The 18,185-nt window shown below is 41.1% G+C and overlaps 1 protein-coding gene across 3 annotated transcripts; it reads left to right on the top strand.

Moving 5' to 3' along the window:
• Positions 1 to 978: 978 nt before the first annotated feature.
• TTLL6 (tubulin tyrosine ligase like 6) lies at positions 979 to 17,945 on the top strand. Of its 3 annotated transcripts, XM_074979049.1 has the most exons (15): positions 979 to 1,178; positions 1,848 to 1,888; positions 3,072 to 3,190; positions 3,308 to 3,438; positions 4,935 to 5,091; positions 7,244 to 7,387; positions 7,900 to 7,985; positions 9,532 to 9,757; positions 10,548 to 10,729; positions 11,708 to 11,896; positions 12,322 to 12,478; positions 12,954 to 13,256; positions 15,209 to 15,575; positions 15,849 to 16,053; positions 17,475 to 17,945. In XM_074979049.1, the coding sequence occupies exons 3-15, from the start codon at positions 3,170 to 3,172 to the stop codon at positions 17,479 to 17,481; spliced, it is 2,175 nt and encodes a 724-aa protein (XP_074835150.1). In that variant the 5' UTR covers positions 979 to 1,178; positions 1,848 to 1,888; positions 3,072 to 3,169; the 3' UTR covers positions 17,482 to 17,945. The 3 variants fall into 3 exon arrangements, 1 of the variants encoding a protein (XP_074835150.1); XR_012642704.1 differs by lacking the exon at positions 979 to 1,178 and having other exon boundaries at positions 15,762 to 16,053; XR_012642705.1 differs by lacking the exons at positions 979 to 1,178; positions 15,209 to 15,575.
• Positions 17,946 to 18,185: the final 240 nt, after the last annotated feature.

The raw sequence follows: 18,185 nt of genomic DNA on the forward strand, positions 1-18,185 counted from the left end.
GTTGTTTCACTTTCTGGTTCTCAAATCTTAGCACAATAATAGGATACTCACATGGTAAATACTGCAAAGAAGTCTTAAGTGCAAACAAAAATGACATTTTAAATTAAAAGGATGAAAACATTTTTGTTACTATCAAGCTTTATAAAATTAATTTTCTGAACTACTTGCTGTTTGTACTTTAAGAGAAATGAATTCTTATCTCCTGGATCATTCAATAAAATACATGCCTCTGCCTTAAGGGCAGGGTAGAACCTGGAGATATTTGAGAAACATTAACTTCTATATAGATTTCCCTTACTTCAATCTCCCTGTGGTTTGCCAAAGATGTCTCTGTTGGCAGTAGAACCTGATTTGTTACACTTGGGTTTCACCTTTAGATTTAACAGATGATATGATCTGTCATCCCTCTGATAATGTGTAGGCACTGAGATGGCTTTCAGGTTAGATGCTTGTTAGTCAGTGCATTCTCAAGTCTGAGGAGGACCAAACCTTTAGGAAGAGACGTGGGACAAGGTGTTAATGGAGCACTAATTCTAATTAAACAAAAGCTATAAACAAATGATTCCACTATAGTTTCTTGCAGTAACACTAAGGAGCTACATCAAGGCAGCTTCCTGATATCCTATTAGTATAATATCACAGATAGCAGGAGGTCAGAAATAGTCTTTAACATCAAAGTTTTTTTTCTGTGCAGGGATGTCATTCAGGTGGTAATCACTAAGGGCAGATCAGATATGCATGCTACATATTCCTTCTGGCCCTGTCTGAATGGGGGGAGAGGCATGTAGGGTGGATTTGGGAGGAAGGGATGAACATATCTCTTCCTGGAATATGCAGGGGGTCATGTTGTTTCCTGTTTTCCCAAATGTGTTTGAGGCACAGAAAGATTGATGTTGGTCATCCCCATATACTCATTTTTTTGTGATCTGTTGTGGATGTTTTCACAGAATGAAAGCCTCAGATACACTACAAAAACATGGATCCTTTGAAGGAGTGAAGCAGGAGACAGAAGAGTCTGATGAGAAAGGTGTAACTGAACTAGATTTTTTGCCAAGAGAATTAGAAAGTGAACATAGTGCCTTGGACACCATAAACCAGGACACAGAGGGGTATGAAGAGGAGGAAAGAAGAATTCAAAGTCCAAACATATCTATGAAAAAGAAAAGAAAGAGAAAGAGGTTAGAAATAACTATTGAAAGGGCTTTAAAAGTCCTGAGTAAATCAGAGTAGGAGAGCTACTGAAAATAGAGGAGGGTAGTGGGGGAGGAAGTGTTGGCGGACAGGCTGTTCAGACTAGTGCTATGCCCAAGAGGACAAAGCCAGGATTTTTGGAGGTGAGAGAAGTATAGGTAATTGCAGTGCTGAAGTGGAACAGAAATGAAAGGTATTCAGAAAAAGAGATGATTTTTAAGTTGCATACTGATACCTTCTTTTCGAATGTTTAGAAAGAACCTACCATGTAATAGTTACTACCATCTGTCATCTACCATATATTTTAGAGTGTGTCTGTCTGTCTGTCTTGTTTGTCGATGCTATATTTGTTCAAGAACTCCTCGTAAACCATAAGAGCTGTGACCTTGAAATTTGGTATGCAGCTTCCTCTTACCCTAACTTAAACCAAGGTTAGGGTTTAGATGTTTGGAATGTGGCTTTGTCTCCAGCAAATAATTTTCTAAGTGACCATGGAGCAAAAAAAGTCATCAGTCCTGGTGAATAGTCTATTGGATGTAAATTTATGTGGTGCTGTACATAAGTCTGTGGAAGTACAGCTGTAAGATTACCCAGGGCTTCCCCATAAAATGTAAACTGGTTCTTGTCTGTCTGCTTTTTTTTAATTTTTTTTCCAGATGACCTGTGGTAAATCTGACCAATTGCAAGTATGAGAGTGGTAAGTACCTTTTTCATTCTTCCCAAATGGGGAAGGTAAACCAAAGAATTGTAACCCAGTGAATTCCTGTAATAAAGGGTACATTTTCCTTTGCTCGGAAGACAAAGAGCAATTTAAAATTAAATGCATATGAATTGTTAACTGAATTGTAGTGCTTATGAACATGACCAAATAAAAGCATCATTTAGAAATATCCTGCAATCTGGTCAAGCATTGTGCAGGATTTCCCTACTAGAGAAACTCATGCCTGACCCACACCATTCCTGTTATGCCACACTGCTTGCCCCGTGTAGCTCTCTAAGCATATCTCATTAATGATCCATAACATCCTCTGTTGTTTTATTATTTGCTGTCCCCAAACACGTCACCCAAATCTACACTAGAGAGTTTTGTAGACAAAATTGGGGTTTTGTAGACAAAGCTTGTGGAGCATCTACACACACAATGCGTTTTATAGACAGAAACCGTCAACAAAAAACCTGCATAGATGCTCCGGGGGGCCCTTTTGTTGACAGAGCAGATCAAAAGATCCATCCACGTTTATGTGTAGATGAGATCTGTCGACAGAAGTTTTGTTGCAACATTTCTTCAAACAGTAACTTTCTAGTGTAGACGCAGCCGTTTTGCTAATGATATGGAGTCATCTAAAGACATCAGCTTGTGATCATCAAATATGTTTCCCTTATTATGACTGAAGTTAGGCAACAATTCAAATTTCACATTAAATCCATGAGCTGTTGCCAATACAAGATTTGAATTCTTCTTGTGGATTTGGAACATGGGGAACTAATGCACATAGGTTCTTTCCGTATGAAATTAATCATTAACATTTTTTACTTCAAGAAGTTCTGCTTTGTGGCATTAGACCAATGCGACAGCAATGCAATCTTACTCCATCTCACCATTTTCTGCTGGTTTCTAGCAGCATACTGGAGAGCTCAACTTGCTCAGCAGTTACCATTGACTGTCCAACTTGTCAAACAAAATGGACAGTTTGGGGGAAGCGTATTCATTAGTACTAGAGAAACAGTAGCTGCCACTTAAAGTGGCGTTGAGGTCTGTAGATGATCGAGGTGAGTGGTAGAAGTGAACCATGATTCCAACTCTTCTGAGACCAATCAGGGAGAATTTTCTAAAGTCTAAATTTCTAGAATGATCGAAACTTTCTTTTCTTATGATGCAGTGCGTCAGGCTGCTAAGAAGTATGGCTTACGAGAAGCAGGTGAGAATGATGAATGGACCCTCTATTGGACAGACTATTCAGTCTCACTGGATCGTGTAATGGAAATGAAAAGTTATCAGGTACTCATCACTGTCAGGAGGCAAGGAGATTAAATTATTCCTTTTTTCCCCAGTGCAAATGACCAAGAGGCCAGGAAGATGCTTATTATTATGCCTTTTCTCTGGACTTCTTTCTAGAAAATCAACCACTTCCCTGGGATGAGTGAAATCTGTAGGAAGGACCTGCTGGCCAGGAACATGAGCAGGATGCTAAAGCTCTTCCCAAAAGAATTTAATTTCTTTCCCAGAACCTGGTGTCTTCCTGCTGAGTGAGTCTTCCTCCTTAAAATATTTGCTGGTTGATTTTCCTATTGGCTTCATATCACCCTCATTTTTCCTCTCCTCTTTTATTTCAGCCTACTGGCCTTTTCCTTTGGTTGGGCCTGAGTCTCTTCTTATGTCAGCGTAAATTGAGAGTAACTCCTTGCAGCTCAATGAAGGTGCATCAAACTAAAATTTAAACAAGTGAGAAGAGAATCGCACCCATTATCTTTCTGCTCTTTTCTTTTACCAAGAGTAATGGAAAGGACAAGAAACTTTTCCACAGTAGAATGATGTTGCTTTGAACTGAATGCAGTAGGAATCTATTTCACTGGCAATGCAAGCCCCTTTGCCATTGAATCGAATGAAATTCCTTTTATTAAAAAGTGACATCCACTGCTATATTACCCAATGGGATGAGGTATCATCCATCATTGGAAGAAGAGATTATTTCTACATATTAAAAGTTTCTTGTCTCTTTTTCTCCTTTTAAAAAAAAAAAAAAAAGGGTATATAATTCCCATAACACTGTGGCCGCATCTGCACGGACAGCTTCTCTTGACCAAACTGGGCTTTTGTCAACAAAACTCACAGCATCTACACAGTTATAGTGCTCTGTTGACAGTTTGTCAACAAAACTCAGCTGTTCAGTCAGTGGTATTATCCCCACTCCTGATCAGGTATAACACCTCTGCAACAGTGTTTTGTCAACAGAGTTCTCGTATAAACACTTCTGTCAAGAAAGAGGGCTGCCAGTTCCCTGGGCAGCCCTGTTTGCAGAGCTTTTTTTTTCTGTCAACAGAGGCTGCCTGAGTAGACTATGGCTATGGTTACACTAGCAAGTTGTGCTGGCAAAAGACTGGTTTTGTCAACAAAACTCTTGGAGCCTGCACACACAAAATAGGCGTTTGTCGACAGTATCTCGACAAAACAGCACTTTTGCAGGCAGCATTCTGACTCAAAGCTAAGAGGCATAGCACTGCTGTTGACAGAGTCTGTTGACGAAAAAGCAGTGTAAGCGCCCCCAGGGGGGCCTCTCTTGACTGACAGAGCATCCGCAACAATGAGCAACCCTGTCTGATGTGCTTCTGGGTGCCTGTTTTGTCAAGAGAGCACCCAAGCAGTCCAGCTGCTCTGTCAACAAAGCAAATCAGGAGAGTGCTTTGCTCTTGAGTGTGTCCACACTCTGCTCTGTCAAGGGAAGTTTTGTCAGGAAATTTCTGACAGTGACTTCTGTTGACAGAGTGCTGTAGTGTAACCATAGCCTGTGACTTCAAATTTGCCTTCACTGGAAATAAAGGAGAGTGAGAAAACAGGTTGCATTCCTGGCTCTGTGGAGAAATATTTTTTTTTCTCTGTGATCATTGGTTCTGTAGACATTTGCGTTTCTCTTGCAAAATATTAGCATTGGTAGGCTGACAGACATCAAACCACAGATTCATCCAATTCTGATTAATGTGTTGCTTTTCTTCCTTTCTTTCCTCTGCACTGTCTTGCCCTATAGCTATGGGGATTTGCAAGCCTATAGCAGATCAAGGAAACATAAAACGTACATCTGTAAACCGGACTCTGGCTGTCAGGGGAAAGGCATCTTCATCACCAGATCTGTGAAAGACATAAAACCTGGAGAGGATATGATCTGCCAGCTCTACATCTCAAGGGTAATTCTCCCTATTCCACATACCAAGACTGCTATTTTATCATTAATTAGAGTTTAATCCAGCTCATCTTTGCCTGGCTGTGATCAGTCAGTCACAAACAGCACTCATTGGCCTTGGAATACGTTACTATAAAAATAATCTCTCTCTTGTATGCCAGAGGGTTCCTAACTAATTTTTGAATAAGCATTTTATATTAACTAATTCAACTCTGCTAGGTGAACTGACCATTTGAGTGAATTTAACTAGATGAGGGGAATCTCCTTCCTGCTGTACAGTGAGTTAGCTCTCAAAGATATACAACATTTCTGTAAACCCAACTAGGGTGAGAGTGAAGGGATTGTTAGTGCCCAGTCCCGCAAAACTGTTTTATAATCTATTTTACTCAAGAATCTTTTGGCTGACAGCTAAGCATTACACTCTGTTCATAGAGAACATCTGCATTCCAACCTCTAGGATCTTTTGTGTCTATGAGACACGTATAACGTAAATGACAGAACCTACATTTTTACTCTGATTTGTTCTTTCATGTTGAATATGTTTCAGTATTATTTATTGGTGATTTTTTTTAAGAAAGACAGAGAGCTGGGAGAGTCTGGAGAGCTGGGATTCAGAGCTGTTGGGTTCTGTATCTGCTCTTGCTCTAACTCACTATGGCTACGTCTACACGTGCACCCAACTTCGAAATAGCTTATTTCGATGTTGCGACATCGAAATAGTCTATTTCGATGAATAACGTCTACACGTCCTCCAGGGCTGGCAACGTCGATGTTCAACTTCGACGTTGCTCAGCCCAACATCGAAATAGGCACAGCGAGGGAACGTCTACATGGCAAAGTAGCACACATCGAAATAAGGGAGCCAGGCACAGCTGCAGACAGGGTCACGGGGCGGACTCAACAGCAAGCCGCTCCCTTAAAGGGCCCCTCCCAGACACACTTTCATTAAACAGTGCAAGATACACAGAGCCAACAACTAGTTGCAGACCCTGTATATGCAGCACGGACCCCCAGCTGCAGCAGCAGCAGCCAGAAGCCCTGGGCTAAGGGCTGCTGCCCACGGTGACCACAGAGCCCCGCAAGGGCTGGAGAGAGAGTATCTCTCAACCCCCCAGCTGATGGCCGCCATGGAGGACCCCGCTATTTCGATGTTGCGGGACGCGGATCGTCTACACGTCCCTACTTCGATGTTGAACGTCGAAGTAGGGCGCTATTCCCATCCGCTCATGGAGTTAGCGACTTCGACGTCTCGCTGCCTAACGTTGATTTCAACTTCGAAATAGCGCCCAACACGTGTAGACGTGACGGGCGCTATTTCGAAGTTACTGCCGCTACTTCGAAGTAGCGTGCACGTGTAGACGCAGCCTATGTGGCATTGAGCAAATCACTCACTGGTCCTTGTCTGTTTCCCCACCTTTAAAATGGGGGAAAGCCTATCTACCTCATAGGGTCTATGTGAGGATTAATGAGGCAATTCAAATGCTCAGAGCATGAAAAGAACTCTATGATGGATTAGTTTCATTATTATTATAGTAGCATTGGGGGGTTCAGTACCACAGAATACATTATTGCTCTTATCTTATCCAATTTCCCAATATTTGAATAACTGTAAGAAACATCATGTATAAGAGCACTCTAGCAAGAAGTGATTATATAGCGGCTACTAGGGCACATGTAAATTGTTGTCTGCGTTATAGTAGAACTCAGAATCTTAAACAGAATTAGGGCCTATTCTACATATAATCATTTTAAGAACACCTGGACCTATTAAGTGTCGAGGACTAGTTCTGATCATGCGCTCTTATTAAAATGATAATGCCCTGCATAAAGTTTGCAATTATCCTTATTTGGATGGAGTGTCTTAACCCAAACAGTTACCCAATTTCTAAAATGGAGGTAGGTATGGAAGTGGTGTTATCTCCCACAGCATGTTTAAAGACTTAATTACTTAATATCTTCCTACCACTGTGAAGAAGGAAGGTGATGTATATGTGCAAAGTGTTATGATAAGGTTAGCATGTCTTTGTTTCGTTTTTTCAGCTGTAGGTGGGACTGTACAGCTATTTTCATCACTTCAGCCTTGAGTTAATGAGTTACTAATGTTCCTCTTGTACTTCAAACAAACTATAGGCAACTCAGTTTCATCTCCTTCACAGCCTTTTATTATTGATAGTTTTAAGTTTGATCTGAGGATTTATGTGCTGGTGACATCATGTGATCCTCTGAGGATATTTGTCTACGATGAGGGTCTTGCACGCTTTGCTACATCAGCCTATTCTGACCCCGCACACAGCAATCTGGTGAGTAAAGAATCCTTTTAACATAAATTAACACCACTCAAATTCATAACAACAGGAACTGTCTGTGTAACAGAAAGATAACAATGCTTTGGACTGCCATAGTACCTTTCATCTGAGGCTCTTCCTGCCCTTCAGAAACAGTAATAATTAAAACTCACTTCATAAAAATGACATGAGTAAGGTTAAGGATGAACACCTCATCCACCACTGAAAAGCATCCACCTCTCTGGTAGAACACAAAGCTAGAGCTTAACATCACTCAGTAACAGTACATAATAGTTTTAGGGCTGTTAGGGGCTGATTGTGCAAACACATGCCACAATGAATCTACTTATGCAAGTGATTCCATTTAAATGACCTTAAGACTATATTGGGCTCATTAGAGCCATGAGATGAATGGCTTGTGTTTAAGAACTTTTCCAGTGTTAAGTAGTGTAACCTGGGATCATGTACAGGAATAGCAAAGAAGCTAGATGCCTCTTTAACTCTATAACTCACTTGCTTATTTGCAGGATGATGTCTGCATGCACCTGACTAATTATTCCATTAACAAGCACAGTACCAATTTTGTCCAAGATGAAGATTCTGGAAGTAAGAGGTAAGAAGGAGAGAATGTTAATCACACCCAGCTGGTCTGTTCTCATGAATCTTCATATGAATTTCTACAGTTTTTATGTATAAGTTTGAGAAATATTTTTTCCATTGTGTATTTTGTGTAATTAGTTTATATAAATCATTTAAAGATGCTCACATAAGTAACAGTGAGAGACCAAAAGCAGGAAAGAAAAATAGAAATTGGAAATATCATTGCATTTGTTGCAACTGGTGTGTCTGGATTATATCACTATGCTTTATTGTCGTTGGTGGTTTTGTTGAATCTGACATAGTCGGTCTTTTCCATCTTGTGCACATTTTTCTCCCAGTCCTCCTCTATTTTTCCTTTCTTCTATCTAAACTGTATTTCTGGTTGTTTCTACATAGTACCCTGTCATTTCCATTAGGACTTCAGTGATATCAATTTCTTTTTAGCAGTATTGCTCTTTGCCGGTAGCAGCATGAACTCCAGTAGTGCCAACATTTATTCTGCAATGCTCTGTTGATGGCAGAAAACCTCCAGAAGTATGTTTTCACTTGCAACAATGCCTTGGTCACTGTACGCCAGTGTAAATGTCTTCCTTCCATTTCCTATTCTAAAACCTTGTTTATACATGAAAGTTGTTCTACTCTAACTATTCCAGTATAGTTCACCTAGTATGGACACAGTCGTACTGGTATAAAGCTGCCTTATGCTAGCACAGCTATTCCCATACGGGAAGGAGAATAACTATGCTAGCATAAGGCACCTTTGTACTAATATAACTGAATCCATCTACACTACAGCAGGAATTGAGGTTCTGAGATTGATCCTACCACTAGTCAATTTAGCAGGTCTAGTAAAGACCCACTAATTGATTGCAGATCACTCTGTAATTGATCCCATTACTCTACCCCAGACAAGAAGAGTAAGGTAAGTCAACAGGGCAGTTTCTCCCATCAACCCCCACCCTGCAGTGTAGACCTGGCAGTAACTCTGCCTAAGGTATGCTGATCCCAGCAATGTTGTTTACATAGTTGGAGCTGCTTGCCTTAGGTTGACTTTCTGTGGTAGTGTAGACAATAGGCTAAGCTTCATACTTAAATAACTATATCATTTAAAACACACACACACGCTCCCTTCACTGATGTAGTTATACAATTCTGTAGTGTAGAACTGCCTAAAGAAGGCGAGATTAATTAGAACAGTGGATCTTATTCTTTTTCATGCAAGATATCCTTTCCTATGTTTCTGTGATCCTCTATCATCAATATGGCACAGACAGGTAAGATATGCTTTACTGACATTCATTCATAACATGCCTTGTTGAAAACCCTACAGTAGTGCATCTCCAGTCCTCAATGTCTGAGACATGTTTATGTTGATATATGCATGAGTTTCACTAATAATGTGTTTTGTTAATCTTTATTTTGTTTCTGCAAGTATATGGATATCCATGAGCTCCAAATGTTTGCGCTAACTAAAGCGGCGTGGATGCTTACAGAGCAGTGCTTACTGTGACTTAATTTGCCATTAATATGGGTTACCAACTATTTTTTTTTCTTTGTAGGAAGCTCTCCACCTTTAATAAGTACATGCAGAAGAAAGGCTATGATACCAACCAAATGTGGCTGAATATAGAAGATATTATTATTAAAACTCTGATATCAGCACATCCTGTTGTTAAACATAACTATCACACTTGCTTCCCCAGCCACACTCTGGGTAGTGCTTGCTTTGAAATACTAGGATTTGATATTCTTTTGGATCACAAACTCAAACCCTGGTTGCTGGAGGTAAGAACCACAGCAAAAGTCTCTTAGATCTTATTGCATGTCCAAACCATGGATTTTTATCCTTTTTCACCCTTTCTTACCTCTGGGGCTAAGTTCAGCCAAATGAGTTACTATCACCCTTCAACGAAGGGTCCTGTGGCACCTTATAGACTAACAGAAAAGTATCGCCCTTCACCCGCTTCTTTCTTAACACCAACTTTGCTTTTTTCATTTATCTCAGTCTCCTAACAAAAATCTATGCTATGTGGCATCTCCAGCATTATTCCAGAAGATTGGAAAAACTAATGGGTGACCAGCAGAGGGGGTTAGACTACAGGAAAAACTAATAACAGGCCCATTAATCTGTAGCCTTGACAGTTAAATCTGCTCCTGCCTGTGGGCACAGTCTTACTTTCCAGTTCTTTGCACAAAGGAATCTTCCAGGATTGTCCATTAACTTCAATGGGAGCTGTGCCTGCCAATGTCAGAGCCTGAATTTGGCCCTCATATCGTATCAAATTGATATAAGTTACTCATCTTGCACTGAACACTAAATTAGTTCAAGTTACACCACTCTGCAACTTGTGCCTGTTTTCTTACAAATCTATTCCACCCCTTATGTCACATTGTGTTTGGCCCATGGACTCCTACTACACACCTGTTTCATACACTGAAGTCTGGCAAGGATCCTTGCCAACCCCACATTCTGACAGGAATTCCCAGTAGTCTAGATTTCAAACTGGTTGATGTCCTGAAATGTAATTTCCACTGGCTCTGAAACTGCAATAGATTACATACTTTGTTATTTCAGGTGAATCACTCTCCAAGCTTCACCACTGACACCTGGCTAGACAAAGAAGTGAAGGACCAACTGCTGTATGACACTTTGGTACTGATAAACTTAAGGTCTTGTGACAAGAGAAAAATCCTAGAAGAAGAGAAGTGGCGAGGAAAGGAGAGGCTCCTGAAGCAATGCTCTTCTCGAGAGACAAGGTGTGTCCTCATATAGCTTCATCTAATTTCCTCTAATTATGCAAGGCATAATTTTAAGGTGACCTGCAAAGCATTTTAACTGACTTATCTTTTTGTTGCTTCTTTATGATCTATACAGATGACATTAACTGATATTTTAAAGGTTTTTTTCTTTGCTGTTTTTTTAACCTTCAGAATATCAGGAGTGCAAAGTCTGGCCTTCCCTGGTTTAGGTGTAGCACCACTGGGGTGCAAAAGGGCTGTATATAATAACTTCTTCATAATCTAATTGAATAAGAGAGGGTGCTGAATGTATTTGCAAAGTCTTACCTTATTCAAAGTGTTAGGTAACATTAATTGAACAATTTTTAAATTAACAAAAGTAACCTGACTAAAAATCCCTTCCCCTCTTTCTAGCTCATCTTTCACTTTGTGGGCTATTGTGATGTCGTCATTTCACTAGTTCTTTAATCATCATAGTCTTCCAGTTTAAGCAGTTCCCAAACTTTAATGTAGAAAACAAGCAAAAGATAAAATAAAAATTCAGGCCCTTTTTAACAGCCATAGGGAACTCAGAAAGGAGACGAGCTCATCTCATTTCCTTTGCAGATAATTCTTCATTTCACCAAAATTAGAATGGCAGGATTAGGGATGCAATTACAGTGTAAAATGAAACTTATTCCTGTTCTGGAGATTTCACTGGGGGGCTTGGCTTCATTTAAAATGCTGCAGCTGTGCTGCTCTAATGCTTCAGTGAAGGTGCTTACCTATGCTGAGGTGGGCTTCTCCAGCAGGCATTGGTACTCCACTGCCAAGAGAAGTGACAGCTGTGTCAATAGGAGAAGTCTCCTGTCATCTGGGAGTCAGGTCAATGTAACTGCGTCACTCAGGAGTGCGAACAATGTAGTTACAATGACATAAGTTCCTAGTATAGACCAAGCCTTGATCTAACATGATTTGTTAATGATCATACTTGCTTTATTTTTTTTTTTTTTACAGGGCTGAGGAGTATAGGAACTGCCACGCCATTTGGTTGAAACAAGCTGAGAAATATGAAGAGAAAAACAGAGGTGGTTATCGGAGAATTTATCCCAAATCTGATTTGAACAAATATGATAGGTTTTTCCAGCACAATAATTCACTCTTTCAGGAGACAGCAGCTTCCAGGGCACGAGAAGAACATGCTAGGTAAGGAGTATATCCTGCTCAGATTTCATTAGATAGGGTAGAAGATGCATACTGAATTAGTGCTAAATCATAATGCCCATTATTTACATGGCACTTTATGTTAACTGATGGTACTTTGAGATGGCCCTGTCAGATAGGTAAATTAGTATTATCAATCCTAACCTGACGGGTGGTGAAATGGACACACAGAGGCTAAGTGACATGCTACATGCTCACAAATCCATGTCAAAGCCAGGATTAGAATTTCGGAGTTCCTGAGTTCAGGGCAGAGCTCAATACTCTGAATTATGCCACCTATAGATTTGGCCATACTTGTTCCATATCGGACAGAATTTATTTCTAAGGTCCAGTGCAATTTGCAGATGGACAAGTATCACCAGAGGTATCGTAGACCTTTTCAGCCCCATCTGTACCTTTATCTACAGGCAGCAGCTACAGGAGCTGCAAATGAAGCAGAAGCAGAAAACAGCCCATTTGCGAGAAAAGAAGACAGAGGTGCTGGGAGAGTCAGGATGTGAAAAAATAAAGACTTCCAAACAAAAGCTAGTGAGCAGGGCAGCTACAGCACAAGCACTCAGACAGGTATGATTTAGGGCAAAGTGTCAGTTGATTTTTCACTAAGATGCTCAATTCTCCCCTGTTTCTGAGGTCAGCCCAACACTGAGGTGGTCCACTAGAGATCTGGTTACAACATCAGTTAGTGAAGGCTTTGTGTTTCTCTTAACTTTATTTCTGGCATAAAATCTCAAAGGGACCTTATGCCAATGAAGAATTGGTACAGTGGAGCTCTGCTGTGCCACACCACAAACGTGTTTCCTTCTTCTCTCAGCAGTCCCCCATACCAAATTGTCGAGCGGCCATCTGGCACTGGACATGCCTCCCCTAGGTTTATACAAATATAGAGTTCCCCATCACAGGAGGACTTCACTGGCCATTTACAGCCAGAACATGGTCCTTTTGTGCCACTTAAACCAGAGAAAGTAGGCCCAGTTCTTATTCTGGCAACAGTATTGCTCTTTATTAATATTTTATTTAATTTATTTTCTTTCATTCTCAGCATTATCTTTCTTTGGAGTCAGGACCTGTCACTCCTCTCCTGCTTCAAAGTTTCTCAAGGGAAAAAGAAACAAAGGAAGAAATAGTTAATGGGGAATCAAGCATCCTACAAAAAAAACACACCAAGACTGATGAGTGTTCAAATGTACCTGAAAAACAAATGGTGAAGCACTACAGCTCCATGCCAAATTTGACCGAGCAAAACTCATCTAGTGCCTCAGACCAGTCCAATGCCAACCCAGATCCAAGTGACCTCATAGTGCATGGTCACCAATCTGAAGAGGATGTATACATCAGATTAATAGTAAGTAACAGAACAGTTATGTATACATATTTGTAATAGTTTGCCTATATTTCTGTTTCCACTCCATTCAAACATCCACCTCAGAAGTGGCACTCAGTGTGGGTCCTGGCATTAGCCTCAAGCTATCTATTGCCTGCTTTTCTTCAGGCTCACTGAAGAGGGTTAATATAAGTAGCTGCTCAACACAATTAATATTAAAACAACAGAGAAGGACCACCAAGCAGGAAATGAACAGATTAAAGAATATTTCAATAAGTTAGATATATTCAAGCCAGCAGATACTTATGAAAGTCATCATAGGGCAGTATTTCCCGATTTTATTTAGCCACAGTACCTCTTTAAACTCAAAAGAATTTTGCGGAACCCCATTCCCAGGCTCTGGCCTCCTTGGCACCCAAACCTGCCCCCCATCTCCAGGCTTTACCCGCCTCAGCCCTCACCCCCAAAATCACCCCCCCATCCCATAAACATGACCCCCAGTCTGCAGGCTTAAACTCTCTCAGCCTCAAACCTTCCCCGCCGCACCCTCAGGATTAACCCATCTCAGCTCCAAACCAACCCCCAGAACTAACCCATCCATGGCGCTGGCTGGGAGCCTACACCAGACAGTCACATGCACCCAGTGGAAGGAAGACTAGGGTGGAGGTGTTCTACTGGTGGGGGTGAGCTGATCTGCGCCCATCAGAGGGGTGTGGCTCTCTGGCTCCCTGCCCTGCCACTGCTGAAATAATGGAACTAAATTCTGTTCGTTTAATGGCCGGATCCCTCCCACCACCCTGCTGACCATTAAACCAATCAGTATGTTCTCCACTCTGATTACACAGTCGCAATGATCAGGTAAGTCAGAGGTCAGAGAAAGATAAAAAATGTGGTAATAAGTGTCCAAGCCAGATATACCCACCTGTAATCCCAGAATAGGTAGGTAATGGTTAATGTTGACATTTAAATTATCACCATTAGACTGCAAAGTCAACACCCCCGTTGGAAATTAATGGGATAGTTTACACAGCTCATTAATTGTTTTTCCAAAACTACATTCAACTGTCATTCTGCACTTGCTGCAGGAGGAGGTAGTTGAATCATTCGTTGGTGCTGTCAAGTGGTCACATATAGCTTCACAAACAAGAAAGCACCCCAATGAGGTTAATGGGGTAGTTGATAGATGGCTAGTTTGTCACTCAGACAACGGTGCATGACATAAGCTGGAAGTTATCTCATCCATCATAAGGGCTAAAAATTTAGACCTTGAATCTCAGTTCCTCCAAAAGTGTGCTTTGCAAAGGAATGGAAAGGGAACAAACATGACTTTAAGGCAGTACACTCCCCATAAACTTGGGGTAGCCTGACTTCCAGCATCAATATGGCAGCCTCAAGGATTTGCTAACCTATGCTCTGGCCATTGCAGCTCCAGATGGGCTCTCTGACAGATGACAGTATCTGGAGTTTGGTATGCTAAGCTGTACCTTCCATCCTCCAGCATGCCCACTTCACTGCCTGTCTTCTGTACACAAAAACAATCTTGTAGCACCTTAAAGGCTAACAAACATTTAGTAGGTAATGAGCTTTTGTGGATAAGCTCATTACCTAGTAAATGTGTTAGTCTTTAAGGTGCTGCAGGACTGCTTGCAGTACGTGAAGCTAAAGACTAACGTGGCTATCCCTCTGAGTCTTTTCTATGTAGACAGCTTGGCAGTGGCCTGGGAGCTCCATTAACTAGTCTGTTTCTCAGAGCTTGCTTCTGAGCCCTTTGCAGCCCCTAAACTCCTGTGGAGTAAAGCAAAGGGGCATTAGCATGAGAGAAAAGGAGGCCTTATTTTTAAAATATAATAATTAAATTTCTAAACCTGTAGAAACTGCTGGGGCCACTCAAAAAGTTTTGGTCCTAGGTACCATCATGCTCAATTTGACTCCTGCCCATCACAAACCTGATCTTTCTAATATTTTCCCTGCAGCTCCAAACACCAGTGGATTGTTCCAGAGTATCAGATAATCCAAGTCTTTCTCTTTCAAAACCGTCCTCAATATTGGCTCAACCTCGGGCTGCAATCACAACTGCAACTGACATGGTTTGCTGTGGAAACACAGTCATTCAGAATTTGGTGCCATTTGGATATCAGAGAGAACAACACCAGCCTCAAGTCAGGGAAAATTTGGCCTTATGCTCAAAAGTCCATAAACCACATGGAAACTTGTTAGATCCTGAAATGGAAAAGAAACCCATCTTGGTGTCCAAATTCTTCAGGAAGCTCAATTTCACACCAGGAGAAAAGGCCATAATATTTCCATTTTACCAGCACCCTCATCTCATCAACAGAACACGTGAGTGTCATTTTATGGGGCTCATTTGTATCATGTAATCTAAGTGCCATTGTGGCTCAAACATACATAGTTTTTGACACACAGGAGGAAATTTTAACATACCCACAAATCTTAGTGTAAGAATACAGTAGATCTGCCCCGATGGTGTTCTCACACTCTGTCCCTCTATTCTACATTTTATCTCAGATACAGATGTGCAGATATGGACTCTAGGAAAAGAGGTCTGGAGTACCTATTGATTGAAGAATATAAATCTGACTTTTGTTTACACAGAAAGTGCTTTCCACTTCAGTAGAATCCATCTGAATAGCACAGACAAGAGACAAACTAAACTTCAGAGTGCTCAAACAGTATTCCAAAAAACAAACGGTCACCCATTCAGCCTTCAAGACCTTTTGGTGATCTCCACCCCAGCTCGAGTGGAGCCATGTCCTAAGAAAAGCAGTGCTTTGACTTCAAGAGTTATGCCAATGGACAGGTAATAGATAGAATCACTTGGCTATAGTGTTCTAGAAGGCAGTAGTTCTCTGGCTTCCTTCAGGGAATACTTTGCAGTGAATGGACATTGATGGGTGAGGAATAAATTGCAGTGTGAAGATGTGCTGTGTAAGTGGACCTGGTCAATTTTTAGATGCAAGATCAGGGTACTGCAGCAAATCCTGTTAGTAACATGACTCAGTCAGCGATAGTCTTTCTTTTGAGTAATTATTTTATTTGTCCTTCAGTTTGATGGCTCAGGTATTTTGTGCTTAATACTACTACACTCTACACCATCCCCAGAATTGGAGGTTGATGGGGGAAAAAAAATCTATTAGACACACTAAATTGAATCCCAGAAGATCTACCTCCAGAGTGTCGATCTTTCCATAAGTCTAGACATGCCTGTAGTTTCAGTGGGATAAATTCTTCCCTTCCCTTCCCTTCCCATAAATTATTAGGTAGTGTTACTACTTGCTGCAGTTCACTGTTGGGGAACTAATCACTAGAGCTATGTCTACACTAGATATTTTTGTTGACAAAACTTACAGTGCATCCACTTTTGTTGATAAAAAAGCTGTGCGGACCCTGTCTGCCGTGCTTCCAGTTGGCTGTTCTGTTGAGAGAGCGGCTGTGCAGTTTGGCCACTCTCTGTTGACAGAGTGATCCGCTTTCATATGTGGCCCCAATCTGCCAACAGAAGTTTTGTCAGAAGATATCTTCTGACAGTAACTTCTGTCAACAGATTACTGTAGTGTAGACATAGCCTAGATGTTTAGCATCTTGGGATCTTTCAAGATGAAATAGGTGTAATCTGTTAATATTGTTATTGGTATTGGTCAGTTTCTGGTATAAAACTGCATATAGGAATAGTGATGAACTCGTGCAATGATCTGGGACAATGAGGCGCAGCAGAGAAGGTGTGTTCCAGGGACAGAAAAGTCAGATCCCAGGTTGCTACAGCAGTGAGTGCAACCCACAGCATAATTTACAGTAACCTCCCAAGAACTGTGTAGAGGTGGCACAACAAAATCCTCTACAGTAGCTCTGAGTGTTGCACTCCACTGATCTCCTGAGGGCCATAAGGGGATATATAATGTCTCACATATTGTTCTAATGTAGCTCCTGTAGCCAAGCAATTTTCCCAACACTTGTGGCTTCTTTCTGTTTCCTATGCACTACTGGAGAGGTATATAGTGGTTGAAGGCGTGTGCCAGAATCTGTCCCTCATTGGCATTATTCACTTTGCTGTCTCACAGATCATCTGTTTTGTTGGTCCAAACTGTAGCTAGTTTGAAAGGAGAATGAAGCTGCTCCCTTCTTCACTTCTTCTATCAGCTGTGTTAGAACTTCTATGACAAGTGCTAGAGAATGCATCTTTGTCTACCTATTCAGTTTGTTTGTTCTGTTTCCTTCCTCCAGAGCCTGAGCAGAACTCTGGCAATGTTTTGCCTCCTGGAGTCTGAGAGATGTTCGCTCCTAGAACCAGTCTTTTCATTGGGAATTAACAGGCATTTTGTTGTTTCTTTTCAAATATGTCATTGGTGATTGCCTCCAGCTTCCATAGCATGGAACTTGATGAAATTTGCCTTTAAAAATGTCAGTAGTTTGTGGGTGTCTTGGCCATTGTACTGGAGCTGATGTATATCTACCCCTTTTTGGCACTGTCTGCTTGCTGCCAGCTCTTGTTTTGTTTCGGAAAAATTCTTTTATAAGAAGAATTACAGTGTGGTGTCTGCTCTATTCAACTGAACATCAGCTCTATAAGGGACAGTTCCCTGCGCTATCAGCTGCACAACTCCAGATAACATCAGCTGGAACTGCACAGCTGAATCCCTGCAACATCACTTGAAAATTTACCTTGAAATTTACATAGCAAATTTGTTTTAGCTAATGTAGGGTGAAACTATGGTCCTGACTCTTACCAAGGCATAAAAGGAAATAAAAATGGGCAGTATAATATAGAAGGGGTTTTTACTTCTCAGGGCTACAGAAAGCAAAGGCAAAAGGCTGAAACAAAAAGCACAACAGATACATACTGTGGTGGAGTAGTGTAGATGCTTTCTACGTTGACTGACAGAAGGAGTTTTTTTGTCAGTGTAGATAATTCTCCAGTCTGAGAAGTGGCAGTTA

This window comes from Carettochelys insculpta, chromosome 28 (genome assembly GCF_033958435.1).
Source record: "Carettochelys insculpta isolate YL-2023 chromosome 28, ASM3395843v1, whole genome shotgun sequence".
NCBI lineage: Eukaryota > Metazoa > Chordata > Testudines > Carettochelyidae > Carettochelys > Carettochelys insculpta.

Excerpts from the sequence above, each read along its gene's own strand:
- TTLL6 (XM_074979049.1), top strand. The coding sequence starts at position 3,170 with ATGGAAATGAAAAGTTATCAG. Across the intron at positions 5,092-7,243 it reads GCCAGCTCTACATCTCAAGG|CCTTTTATTATTGATAGTTT; the intron begins GTAATTCTCCCT and ends TCTCCTTCACAG. Across the intron at positions 7,388-7,899 it reads ACCCCGCACACAGCAATCTG|GATGATGTCTGCATGCACCT; the intron begins GTGAGTAAAGAA and ends GCTTATTTGCAG.